This window comes from Aptenodytes patagonicus, chromosome 2 (genome assembly GCF_965638725.1).
Source record: "Aptenodytes patagonicus chromosome 2, bAptPat1.pri.cur, whole genome shotgun sequence".
NCBI classification, from domain to species: Eukaryota; Metazoa; Chordata; class Aves; order Sphenisciformes; family Spheniscidae; genus Aptenodytes; species Aptenodytes patagonicus.
In genome coordinates, this window is record NC_134950.1 from 69,007,348 (window position 1) to 69,021,336 (window position 13,989).

Below are 13,989 nucleotides of genomic sequence, written 5' to 3' on the forward strand. Positions count from 1 at the left end.
TATGCCCACATTCAGACTGTCTTCTTTCTCAGACCACTTAGCCACGAGCCCTATTCTAGATTAAGATGCTTAAGTGAGTTTTTTCTCATAATATATATCTTTGTTGTGTGTGTAACCCACTATTCTAGTGAGATGGAACTCAGGAGGATGGGTAAAAACCTTGATTCAATCTCTGTGCCAATAAATACTCAGCATAGGGTATTTAGAGAACTTTAGTGGCAAAAAAAGTGAACTGAAAATTGGAATAAATCTGGTGAGTATGTGGGTAAGCAGCTCACTGATTTTTCAAAAATATCTAGGTGATTGTTTACATCTTTGGGTGATTGAATGTCTTCATTGACTTAGCTTTCTCACTGACAGGACATGGGAGCCATAAATGGAAATCCTCCAAAATTACTCTCTCCCATAGTGTCCCTGTTGTGCTTTTACTTCCCAGAATGAGTAGGCAGTGTTGATTTCCAAAGATTACAAAGGCAAATGGAACCCATAGGGAGGGAATTATATTAAAAATTGTTAAATGAAGGTGAAAGTAGGTTATAATTTAAATCAGCCTGTACTATGGATGGCAACTGATATTTTAAAATAATTCTGCACTGCAAATCTCAGAGAGGACTTTACGTCAATCTGAGACTTTGCTAAAGATGTTGCAGAACACTTGGCAAAGGCAGGCGTGGTAGCCATCATTATGGAGTAACCTGAGGAAAGTCCAGGTTCCATTAAAATCAATTGCAAAATTCCCTTTGGATCCTGCCAGGGTTCTACAGAAAACTGAGAGTATTGGTTTCAAGAGGGATAGGTACATTATGGTGCAGTCAGAACAGATCAGATAGACAGAAATATATAGTGGTGAGGTTGTGCATTATATACGTATCATTACAACAATTCTAGTGCTTTTATCTTCCCACTACAAAAATGGCAATGGTAGATGAAAATCTCCAGTGGAAAGAGCAAATGGCAGATCCCTGATGTAACTGAAAAGCAGTCTTCAAATTGCTCTTCAGGAAATGGCTGCATGGAGCTCATATGAATAATTCTGCTGACTGTGGTACATCAAATTTATTTTTCTAATATGTTATTGTTAGAAAAATTTAATGGTCTAAGTCTGAATATTTATAATCCCAGACATGGGGAAAAATGTTGTTTGGAATAAAGTTTAGAATATATTTGAAATTAAGAAATTGGTCTCATCTAAGAATAAATCGTACCATTGAAACTGGTAAATAGATTCTTTAAACGATGTTTTTTCCTTTCCAGGATGTGATAGATTTTGTTTTCTCTGCTGTGACACCAAAAATGCCAATTTTAGAATGTATGTACATCAAACAAGCTATTGACCTCCTACAGGTAGATATGACATTCATTTTTTCTCTCTCTCATTCTGTTATTTGTGCTGGGACGTTGTTCTAGGAGGGCAGTTGTTACATATTGCATCTGGTTTGCAGGGTTTATTGTCCGACCGACATGAGAAGCAGCTCAGCGAGGAACATATTGCTCGCTTGTTCATTTTTGCTATAATGTGGTCAGCCGGAGCTCTTTTGGAACCAGATGACAGACTGAAAATGGAGCTGTTCTTACGGAAGCACCCCGCAGTGAAAGAACTTCCAGCTGTGAACGGAGAAGAAACCATGTTTGAATTTGGTATCAATGCCTGTGGCCAGTGGGAGCACTGGTCAAAGAAGGTTCGTATGCTGTGACATGTTAAGCTTTCTTAATGAGTATACAAGAAAGATGTATTTGGTAAGTGGCGTATTATTTTATTATTTAAAACCCTGCATGATTTCATTAGGAAGATTAACCCTACCAAATGCTCAAGAGTTCCTTTTTTGAATGATTCTTTTCTCCACAAATATCTTTGGCAGAGACTAGGAACATGCATTTGAAATAGCTTTGGAAGTGAAACAGAAGTGATCTTAGCTTTGTCTACTGTCTATCGCCTTACTATTTAAGAAGTCCCAGCAAGGAAAAGCTTTCTTCATGTAACAGAGAATAGTGGAGTGAAAATATCCCATTAGTCTAACATCCTTTTAGAAAAGTTTGTTAAGGTACTGACTGATTATAAATGGATGCTTGGCTTTCAGGAAGGAAAGTTTTGCTAACGTACATTTTATAAAGTACATTTGGTTTTGTGTTCTGATGCAATGTGATTGTGTGGGCAGGTAGAAAATCTCAAACTTTTTGTGTGTCTTTCTTATGCAGCTCCCTGAATATATTTACCCTAAAGATTCAGTACCAGAATATACTTCCATTCTAGTTCCAAATGTAGACAGTGTCCGAACAGACTTTCTAATGCACACTATCATGAGGCAAGGAAAAGCTGTTCTTCTAATTGGGGAACAGGGAACAGCAAAAACAGTCATGATTAAGGTAGGTGGAATGGAAAAACATGTAATAGCTTGTATGATAACATTGCAATAATTGACATTGGCACAAATGTTAAATTGAAGTGTAAGAGTAATTTGATTTTTCTTCAGATTATATACTAGCATTCTTACTGAGGCATTTTGCCAGAACTCACATGGCCTACAAGCAAAAAACGTAAGTATCTATACTACAGTATAAAGGGTTCTTCTAAACTTTGCTAACCGTGGCCACAAGGTCATGTGACAAATGCTCTTTCATATGCTTTCTTTTCTTTTGAGAAGTCAAATTGGAGATTTTGCTAAGAAAATATTGATCCTTGGAGGATTTTTTATTTCCCTGTGCTTTGTTGGTGGTGCCATGTGTGAACTGATCTTTTGTACACCCTTGTTGCACAGACTTTCTTCACAAGCCAGACTGAGGAGAAATAAAGAACTTCCTTCTTTACTCAGGGTAATTTTTCAGAGGGTAAATTCAGTGTTTATCATCTGCTCTCTTAATTCCTTCACTGAAAATGACATATTGTTCTTTCTGTAGAAGAAAATAATAACAGGATTGCTATTAAATTAACAAATACATGCTTTCCATATTATAAAATGGTGCAGGTTAATCATATGACACTTCAAAAATTAATAACTTACTATAGAAGAGCCAATAATCAAAAGGCTGAACAAATGCAGATGTCATACCAAACTTGGCATCCCTTATTTGAAAAAATGCAAGTGTAATGGTTTTCAGCATGACATCTATGATTTCCAGGGGAATCTGTAGACTCTTTGCTCAATGAGAGGCAGCTAAATAAAACTGATCTACTGTTGGGACAGCTGAATTTGCCATACAGACATCTGTACCTCCAGTGGATGATTTGCAGAGGTCATGAAATTGAAAATAACTGAAAAACTCTGGCCTAAATTGACCTTCGGCTTTCTTAAAATCTAGAGCCATTTTGTGTCCCTCAGCCATGTGCTTTCTAAGCCCTGACATAAAGCGAGTTGTACCAATGCCAGCAGCCATTAATACTACTTTTTCAGCTTAGCTGTTGATGCCAACATGCCTGCCAGTGTAATGTCAACTTCTGTTCCTGGCACCAGCTGGAGAACTATTTTAGCATAGTGAAGAGGCGGGGTCTGGGTGGTGGTCTTGATATTCTGCATACTGGATTTTAGCCAGATACTGGCAACCTCCAGCCTTCAGCTGCCATTCCTGTCCCTAAAAATAATTGGAGCTGATTCTTGGGAGTTGCTTCCCCCGTGTCTATTCTATAGAGCAGGATATGTTCCTTACACAAGGAAGCATAATGCCAGTAGATATTTGATCTCATTTGACGTTAGGAGTGAAAGTTAACTGCCTTCACAACTGTTCCCTTCTGCTTTCACCTTCTGTAGAATTTTGCTTTACTATACCTCATGGAAAAGAAATTTCTAGATATAAGCAGCTGGTTTCATGAAAAAGTAAAGACAGGTCAGGTAGTAATCTGAATTAATCTGAAGTAATCTTCAGTGTTGAGTAAGGTATCAGTATATTTCAAAATAAAGAACTCAGAGTGTTTTTTAAGACCTTTACTCTCTGTACTATTAATTCATGAATTGCAAAAACCCCAGAATTTAACATGAAACTGGTATGGTAGAGTTGAAAATTGCACCCAGAATCTGACAGTTTAATAACAAAAATAATCCCATTAAATAACCTCTTCGTTTTCAAAGGTAGTTCTCATTTATGTACTGTGGAATATTACTATTACCATGTAAAGATTCTGAAATGCCATAACGAATAAAACACAAGTGTGTTTTCTGAATAGTTGTGTATTCATAGTTGTGGTGGGTTGACCTTGGCCGGCTGCAAGACCCCCACCCAACCACTAGCTCCCCCCTCCTTCTCAACAGGACACGGGTCAAGAGAAGAACAGGGAGATCACTCACCAGTTACCATCAAGGGCAAAACAGACTCGACTTGGGGAAACTAATTTAATTTATTATTAATTAAAAATAGAATAGGATGGTGAAAAACAAAGACAATACTAAAAACACCCTCCTCTCACCCCTTCCTCTTCTCAGGCTCAACGTCGCTCCTTCACTCCCGACTCCTCTACCTCCTCCTCCACGAGCGGCGCAGGGGGATGGGGAATGGGGGCTGCAGTCAATCCATAACAGCTCCTCTCTGCCGCTCCTTCCTCCTCACGCTGTTCCCTGCTCCCTCCTGGGGTCCCTTCCATGGGATACAGTCCTTCACAAACTGCTCCAGCATGGGTCCTTTCCACGGGGCACAGTCCTTCAGGAGCAGACTGCACCAGCGTGGCTCCCCTACGGGCTATAGCTCCTGCCAGAAAACCTGCTCCTGTGTTGGCTCCTCTCCGTAGGCTTCAGCTCCTGCCAGGAGCCTGCTCTGACGTGGGCTCACCACGTACTACAGCTTCCTTCAGAGCACATCCACCTACTGTGGCGTGGGGCCTCCAGGGGCTGCAGTATGGATATCTGCTCCAACGTGTTCCTCTATGGGCTGCAGGGGGATAACCTGCTTCACCATGGTCTTCTCCGTGGGCTGCAGGGGAATCTCTCCTGGAGCACCTTCTCCCCCTCCTTCTGCTCTCACCTTGGTGTCTGCAGGGCTGTTTCTCTCACATTTTTTCTCATTTCTCTCTCTCAACTGCCAGGCAGCATTTTGCCCTTGATCCAACCCATCAGCTGTCAAGAGTACTTACCAAATACAGGACTGTTGCATGTACATTGCATGTGTAGACTGTCATTTGTGTGATGTCTGAGAAAAACTTATTTCTGAAGGGCACCTTTTCTTAAATTGAGATCATTGTATCAACATTGTATCAACAGAATTAAGAGTTTAACACTATTCATCAAAATATTTTGAGCAGGCTTAGCTGTATCTTCCTTTCTATTGTCACACAGAGTGTATGTCTCACTGGAGTTGTTTTTAAAGCACTTAATCAGCAATGATATAGGTTTATTTTTCTGAGGTACCAAAATGGGAACATTTCTAGTCAACCCTGTTCTAAAGATAAGAATTTAAATGATATTCAACTTTGTCATCATTGCAGAAGAATTGAATCTTTAAAAAGAAATAATGTTGGAAGTCTGGAATATTTACTACTATTTTTATGTTCCAGGTCTCTTGCTAAATAAAATTGTTGTGGTTTAACCCCATGCTTTATATATATGCCTTGGTGTGACTCCAGTGTCACATCTTTTTCTTTCCGGTTCTATTATAAAACCTCACTAAATACGAAAAGTGGAACTTTGTTGCTTTAGGGCATCAGCAGCAGCTGTGGGAATTGTATGCATTCATAGACCCCAAGGATTCCTTTCTTCATTAAGAGAGGATATATATCAGTAAATGCAATGTAGCTGGGTTTAATTTTACATTACCTTTCCTTTACACTGCTTTTGTTGTAAGATGTGGTGCTGTAGTATAAACGTGAAAAAGGATTTCGTTTTTCACTTGTTCCTTGCAGACTGCTGTAACAGATCATCACTAACAGCTTGAATTTAGAAAAACCCTAACAATTGCTAATGCAAAGTTTATTTGCATCCCAAGTTGTCACATCTACTTGTTGTAACTTAGTGAAGTCTGTTAAAAGCTTATAAATTTTAATACTTAGAAACTTTATGCAAAACATTAACTGAGAGGTTGGAGATGGTATATTTATCTTAAATAAGCTGCTGTTTGACATTTTGAAGTTAATAGCAGGGCTGAGATTTTGTAGCTGTCTGTTTTTTTGCAGGGCTACTGAGCATCTGTGTCTCCTTTTGGCTGAATTCATCTGGAGTTACTGGTGCACTTTACTTATAATTGGTTTATCTTGCAGGATTACACAAGCAAGTATGATCCTGATGTTCACTTGACCAAATGCCTAAACTTTTCTTCTGCAACTCTGCCAAATATGTTCCAGAGGAGCATAGAAAGTTACATAGATAAAAGAATGGGCACAACATACGGTCCTCCGGCAGGGAAGAAAATGACTGTCTTTATTGATGACATCAACATGCCTGTGATTAATGAATGGGGTGATCAGGTAAAAGGAGAACGTTAACATTTGGGAATAGGTGGTCTTACCATTGCTGGTGGTGGAAATGCTGATCTGTGGGTTGCAAAAATAGGAAAGTTTAGGAAAAAGGTATGATAATATGGACTAGACCAAGTACGTCTACTAAAAGTAATTTCCCCAAGCCAGTTTTTGCCAAGAGTGATAAGCTGTCAGTCCCAAAAGATTAGGGTCAGCATCAAGCCACTTGGTGCAATCATTGTAGCTTTTAAGCCTTTTGTTTTGGTTACATACAGAGCTTGCAGAATTTCCAAACTAGCTGTACTAAGAACAATCTGGGAAAGGAAGCATGCAAATCCAAGAAGCAATCAGAGACTCTTTCCTTCTTCCATCCACTCTGGACTTGAAAGTACAGTTATTATTAGATGAAATCTAACATCACAGTTGACATCCAAGACTAGTGAGATGTCTTGAGGTATCGATAAATGAATACTTATAGACCTATACTCTGAAAATCTGACTTAAATTAAAAAAAAGTACTGCTAAGAAAAAGTAATTTTCCTGCTCCCAGTATAGCTCTGTAATCCTGTTCTCTCACTGCCTCTATATAAGTGAATGTGTGACTATACTTTGTGCTAAACTAACCATTCTTTGTCACTATCTAAGTGCCTGTGTCAATCTGAATATATAGCCTGGCTTGAAACTTTAAAGTGCTGAGTTTTCTTAGATTGATATTATGGAAATCCAGTTGAATGTCTGACCTCATGTCCACAACGACTTAGCACGTGAAGCTTCCATGCAGCCAATCCACTGCATCAGAGAGCTTGGTACCATGTTGCATGGCTTTATAAATTGCTGAAGTGTCCAGCAGAATACCTGAAATTGAGAAAGATAAGACAGTCTTTCCTTCTGTCTACTAATTTATTATGCTGGAAAGTTCCTCTTTCCTTTTTTTAAGTTGAGAACCCTGAATTACTTAACTGCTCCATTTCTTTGGCGATAACTAGATCACCAATGAGATTGTAAGACAGCTGATGGAACAGAAAGGTTTCTACAATTTGGAGAAGCCAGGAGAATTCACGAATGTGGTTGACATCCAGTTTGTAGCTGCTATGATTCACCCTGGGGGAGGTCGGAACGACATCCCACAGCGCCTGAAACGCCAGTTCACCATCTACAACTGCGCACTGCCTTCCAATTCCTCTATTGACAAAATATTTCGAACAATAGCTGAAGGCTATTTCTGTGAACAACGAGGTTTCCCTGCAGAAATATGTAAACTGGCTTCAGCGTTAGTATCTACAACTCGAAAGGTTTGGCAGACCACAAAGGCGAAGGTAAAATTACATCTGTTAAGAAGCCTTTGAAACAGCTGTACCATGAGAAAGCAACAAGACCCAGGTCTTTTGTACTGTCATATGTGTTCATACTTCAGATTGTGAAGCTGTGACTTGTGTGTATAACTGCTGGCTGATGCCTCTGTTCTGAATTTGCTGCTATCAGCACCTAGTTAGCTGACTAAAAACATAATCATATGCAGTGCCTTCTATAGCTAATATAAGAATTACATTATATAATATAGTAGGCATAGCTGATAGGAAGATTTAGAGGTCTTCTGGTTGAGAAAATGTCAAGGGCATAAGGAACCATAAATTAAAAATTAGATAGGAATCTTCTGTAAAGATGTTTGGGATTGTGAGAAACTTTAAAGATCTGAATTAAAGGAAAAAAGTCAAATTTGGCAGAGCAGGAATCAGTTCAAAACAAATGAAATCTGATATTTAGTAAATTCTAAATATTTAATTCTTCCATTTCAAACAGATTATAAAGACTCTTAACTGCAATTCTTAAGCAAATGTTGCTTTGAAATAGAAAATAAAATTTATGTGTAGAATGAAATATGAAAAGTTAAGTGTAAAATTACAGCACAGAAATGTGTGCCAAATTTGATCTAATGAAAAAAGTGGAGGGGAGTGGTGGAAAGATGAGGATAGGCAGGGATTTGATGAATGATATTTTCTAGTCCAAAAAAGGTTGGTCAGAATTTCCCAAACAACTCAACTGTAGACATAAACTTGGCTTACACAGGCAAATAGAGAGAGTTCTAGTGAAACTGTTGACCAGTCAACTATTGACCAGTATATTCAACAGAAATGGTGTTTATTACTGCTAATTAACTGCCTATAGAGAAAATGTAGCTTTTGCTAAGTTGTTAATTTTTTCAAATCCTCTTTTCTCATTTTTCTACTCTCTTTTCTTTGCTTTTCCTCATCTACTTTTCCTTTTCCTCATGAACTTTTCCTCACATGTTCTTGGAAAGGACAAAAGAGAGTGACAGAAATGATCTGGAAGAAAGGGCAAGAGCAACACCACAGGTTAAGCAATGCTGACGTTTTTACTGTGGCCTTTAATGCCATCATTAACTAACCTGTCTTGGCTACCCTTCAAGACTTGAAAGATTCAAAGAAACTTGAGTGAAATTTATGTGAAATTAAAGAGTTGGTCATTGCTACTGTCATTTCTTCATTTTTGCCATTGCCTCTTAAATGCCAAGCATGTATTTCTGCTTTAATGCAATATTGATTTTGAAGTTTGTGAAAACTTCTATATTCATTTAATACTAGATAGAAAATAGTTTTATTTGGTAGTTATTTGAATATAGCTTATGACATTATTTTGTAGATGTTACCCACTCCAGCTAAATTTCATTACATCTTTAATTTACGAGACCTCAGTCGTATTTGGCAAGGAATACTTACAGTTACTTCTGAAGTCTGCCAGAGCATCAGTGTTTTGGTAGCCTTGTTCCAGCATGAATGCAGACGTGTTATTGCAGACAGGTTCATCAGCCAAAGTGATAAAGACTGGTTTGAAGATACGATGAAAAAGGTAGGCAAATAGTGGTCCAGTATTTGCCACAGAAAGAGGTCAGTGAAATGTTTAATTACTAAAGCAATCCTTAATGTATTGTTGTAGATTGCTTCTGCAGAACATGGTCAAAATCTGTTTGAAGATAAATCCACAGAATTATACTTTGTGGATTTCTTGCGTGATGTCCCAGAAGCTACTGGAGATGAACCTGATGATGAAGAGTTGAAGGCTCCTAAAATTTATGAGCCTATCCCATCTTTGGATTATTTGGCTGAAAAATTACAAATGTTCATGCAACAGTACAATGAAACCATCAGAGGATCAAAGATGGATTTAGTATTTTTCAAGGTATTAGTGTCTGTAATTATATTAATACAGAAAGTGCCAGGTCTTTTGCACTTACTGATACATGGATCTTGTATGTTTCTATCAAATTATTTTGGAGATAGCTCAGAATGGCTAGCCCCTGTATCCAACGAGCCTTACAAATAAACTCTATAAAACCATGCTGCTGTCTCCCAGCTGCCTTCGCTCTCACAAATTATTCCATCTCTTTGCAGTTCCCCATCTTTTCTTTCTCCTGCCTTGCATAATGCAAAGCACAACTCACTTGTTTCTACAGTGCAGATTGTGAATGTCATCTTGCATCTCTGAAAGTTACCTCCTTCTCAAAGGTCTCTTGATGCATGATGCTTTCTTCAGCTTTAAACTGGGTGGTCTGGTAGATTTTTAGGGCATTTCAGATTAACTCTTGCTCTAAGATAAATACAGCAGTGGAATAAGAAATGTCTATACTGTACTTGTATTTTACTTTTGGCAGCCTATTAAATAGAGAGAGCCTGTAAATAGCTCAGCTAAAAGGTTGGGGAAGGGTGTTAATCCACATTTTTTCTACTTTTCCTTCTGTCCCCTAAGGGACATGCCCTCAGCTCTGCTAAGTACAAACACTGCATATGACATTGCTTCATATGAGCTTTATACAAGGACATTTCTCTTGGGCTATATCTGCTGCCCACTGAAGTCAGGAGGAAATCTCTTGTTGATTTTGATGAGTACAGGACTGAGTCTTTGGCACAGGCTCCAGAGAAGCCATCTAGCTGTTGAGAGGCAGTTGCTTGGTGATGTGCTTCTAGTTGAATATACATTATATTATTTTCACATTTTTTCATCCCTTTTTCTCTCAATACACAGGATGCAATCATCCATTTGATTAAAATATCACGGATTATTTGTACTCCACAAGGAAATGCATTGTTGGTGGGTGTGGGTGGATCTGGAAAACAGAGTCTGACCAGACTAGCGTCATATATTGCTGGATATGAGAGCTTTCAGATTACTTTAACAAGGTAACACAATACAGTGTACATAGACATTTGCTCCTTAATTTGCTGTCGAAATGAACATCTCACAATCAACTTAAAGAAATGCAAACCTGTCAAACATTTTATCCCTCATTGTAAACTACATTTTCAATCAAAAGCGTCTGTGCAAATGCACAGTCTATAGGTGACAGATCCTGGGTCTTTGTTTTGCTGCCTTTATGCTATTGACAAGAAATCTGTCTTTCCTTCAGCATTTGAGTCTGCAATGCACCCTTGTGAAATCCCACTAAAATACCATTTTGCACTAAAATAACATGGAATAATCTGCTGGTGTATTCTGCATAGTAGACCAATGCTGATGGCCAGGGGAAATAGTAACTTTTTCTATAGATGCTTATGTACCCAGACTGTATTATTACAACTGCCATCAATGACTTAACAGTACATAGTGCTGGAATTTAGTAATTTGTAGAAATTTGAAGTGACTGGGAGTAACTACTGCCTTCCATCTCTTTCTCTTTTGACATAGGGTTTACAGGGGTAAGCACTGAGGGCCGGCAGTGTGTATTTCACTCTGCAAACTATTCAACACACTGAGAAATCTTCCTTAGAGAGATATATCAGGTCTTTGAAAAACGTTATGAGGTTTCTGATGAAAGGAAAGACAGACATATCACAGCCTCTTCCTGTGTCCCAGAAGCAGGAGGAAGGAACAGTGGGAACACAAAAAGGAGGGAAAGAAAAAAGTGTAGAGTCACAGAATAGAGTCCCTAGACTTGCAAGATTCAAAATGCATCGATAAGGCAAATATTTCAGTCACTTAAGAAAGGTTCATTTGCTGAAGCTAACTGGAGGTGGGCTAAAAGCAGGTAGCTGAAAGCGTGTATTTACAAAGTGGATAGTCATCTTTTGCAACTTGCCACAGGAGGCTGTGGAGGAAGACAGTATCAGCAGGTTCATAAATGGATACTGAGAGGACAAGATAGACATACCTCCTAATATTCCTAATACAATGGCTATGAATATGGAGGGGGGAAGAAAGAAATGAGCAGTGAAGAGTGGATGCTAGCTCATGTCTTCTCTCTAAGTAGCATTTCCCGTTGCTGGTGTTAAGAGTATTGAGCTAGATGGCCTACTATTCTGGTTGGATAGCAGTTGGTTGGACTCGCTGATCTTAAGGGTCTTTTCCAGCCTAAATGATTCTATGATTCTATGATTCTGACTCAGTAGAGAAATTCCTATGTTCTTATTGGAATACCACAAATCACTGTAATAACTGTAGCTGACACATGCAAACTGAAGTTAGATTGTTTTACAACTTCTGCAGTGCGTGCATTAGGGATATTTATAGAGCAGTGGCAAGATGGAGCTAGAAGAGAACTGGGAGATGTTCTGTATGGCATTGATTTCAATTAAACCAAATAACACAATAAAAACCTCAGTCTTGGTTATTCTTGTCTCTTAATGATTTCCTTTAACCTGCTCTCAATATCTTCAAAAGATAATCCAGCTGTATTTACGTAATGATTACAGGTATCAGAACCTACTTGACAACTTAATCCAGTTGTACTAACCTTCAGTTCTAACAAAGAGTTTACGTCCACAGATTGTAGGGAAGCAAAGCAGCATACTCACCTTAGATGAAGTATTGCTCTTACCATCTTTTTTTCCAGCATGTTATTCTGTTGATTTCACCTCCTTTCCCATGATTTATGGTACTGATCATTCACTTTGGGAAAATGCTTAAGAAAAAAAACCCTAAAAAAATGAAACCAGGAGGTATGGTATTAATTTCTTATGTAGATTTTTTTCTCGCCTTAAGGAAGCTGAGCCAGATGATAGATATTTCCTAAAATGATGTGTAATTTTTGTTCTCTCTTTCTTTAATCCTTTTCTATCCCAGAACATATGCCACCAATAACCTTTTGGATGATCTGAAAATCTTGTACCGCACTGCTGGGCAAAAAGGAAAGGGCATTGTCTTTATATTCACAGACAATGAAATCAGAGATGAATCATTTCTTGAGTACATGAACAATGTTTTGGCTTCAGGTGAAGTCTCAAATCTTTTTGCACGAGATGAAATAGGCGAAATCACACAAGACCTGATACCGGCAATGAAGAAGGAGTATCCAAGGCGTACTCCCACTGGTGAAAATCTTTATAATTACTTTCTTGCTCGAGTTCGTAATAACCTGCATGTTGTTCTTTGTTTTTCTCCTGTTGGGGAAAAATTCAGAACCCGTGCACTCAAATTTCCAGGTCTGATTTCAGGCTGTACCATGGACTGGTTCCAGCGCTGGCCTAAAGATGCTCTTGTAGCAGTTGCACAGCATTTTTTAGTTTCCTACCATATTGAGTGCACAGATGAAGTGAAACAGAGTGTTGTTAACACCATGGGAACATTTCAAGATATTGTAGCTGAAAAATGTGTTGAATACTTTGAACGATATAGGCGACGAACATTTGTGACTCCAAAATCTTACCTGTCCTTCATTGGAGGCTACAAAGCTGTTTACAAAGAGAAGTTTGCGAATGTTGGAAGTTTGTCTGAACGCATGAGAACAGGTACTGTAAAATCTGGGGGTTTTTTGTTTGTTTGTTTGTTTTTAAAAAGGTGAGAAGAATCTGAGTAAAAGAATGTAAAAGTATGGATTTAAGTTGTGAGCTCACTTTCACTTGGAAGCAGACTCACATGTTTTCAGCTGTGTTGTGTGCGGTTACAAAATATGTACCGGTTTTGTTTCAATGAACTTTGTGAATGTTGCAGATTGCAGATGGGTTTTGAAAATTGTATTAGTTAGCAGTTAAAATACCTGAAACTCCTGCTTTGACACATACGCATGCCAAGGAACTACTGAGATCCTAGTTTTCACATTTAAACATGCTAAAAGTAAATCTGAGGGAAGATAAGTAAATGTTCAGATTCAGTCACTCTGAAGAATCTTTTAAAGAAACAGTTATATGCCAATGTAAAATTTCCAGTTCATGTAATGTTGAATTTAGAAGCTCAGCCTAGTCTCCTTGTGTCTTCACTTGCATTGCTCAGGATGCCAGGTTCCTCTTTTTTGTTTTGTACAGAGAATACTCTCTGGTACTTCTTATGGTCTCATGGATTTCTGAAATTGCACACATAATTCTTGAGTGCCATTCACAATACTAACGCTTTTCATTATGTGTGTTTAATATTTAGTGTTCCTCTCATATATAAGAATATAAACAAGTGATCAAGTGACAGATTCTGAAGATTTTTACCCATTTAAAAAAAAAAAGCAAAGAAAAACCTTTAAATAGCAAATGGATATTACCCCTGCTTAATTTTGGTGTTCAACAAATGGGATCACTCACTGGGGTTCCTAAATATGAATCTGAGTGACTTTATTTTAGAGTATCCAGATTGCTTCACTGAGTTTTCTCTCTCAATAGGTATTCCTATTGCTAAAA

General features: G+C 38.2%; 1 protein-coding gene across 1 annotated transcript in view; it reads left to right on the forward strand.

Annotated features, from left to right (window-relative positions):
• The window catches only part of LOC143156531 (dynein axonemal heavy chain 5-like), a 175,048-nt gene that overhangs the window by 89,023 nt on the left and 72,036 nt on the right, over positions 1–13,989 (forward strand). The window contains exons 48-56 of the mRNA XM_076330176.1: positions 1,255–1,344; positions 1,443–1,679; positions 2,197–2,364; positions 6,176–6,382; positions 7,360–7,689; positions 9,035–9,241; positions 9,329–9,571; positions 10,415–10,569; positions 12,449–13,113. Coding sequence (XP_076186291.1) covers positions 1,255–1,344; positions 1,443–1,679; positions 2,197–2,364; positions 6,176–6,382; positions 7,360–7,689; positions 9,035–9,241; positions 9,329–9,571; positions 10,415–10,569; positions 12,449–13,113 — 2,302 coding nt within the window. The remainder of the gene's footprint in view (positions 1–1,254; positions 1,345–1,442; positions 1,680–2,196; positions 2,365–6,175; positions 6,383–7,359; positions 7,690–9,034; positions 9,242–9,328; positions 9,572–10,414; positions 10,570–12,448; positions 13,114–13,989) is intronic.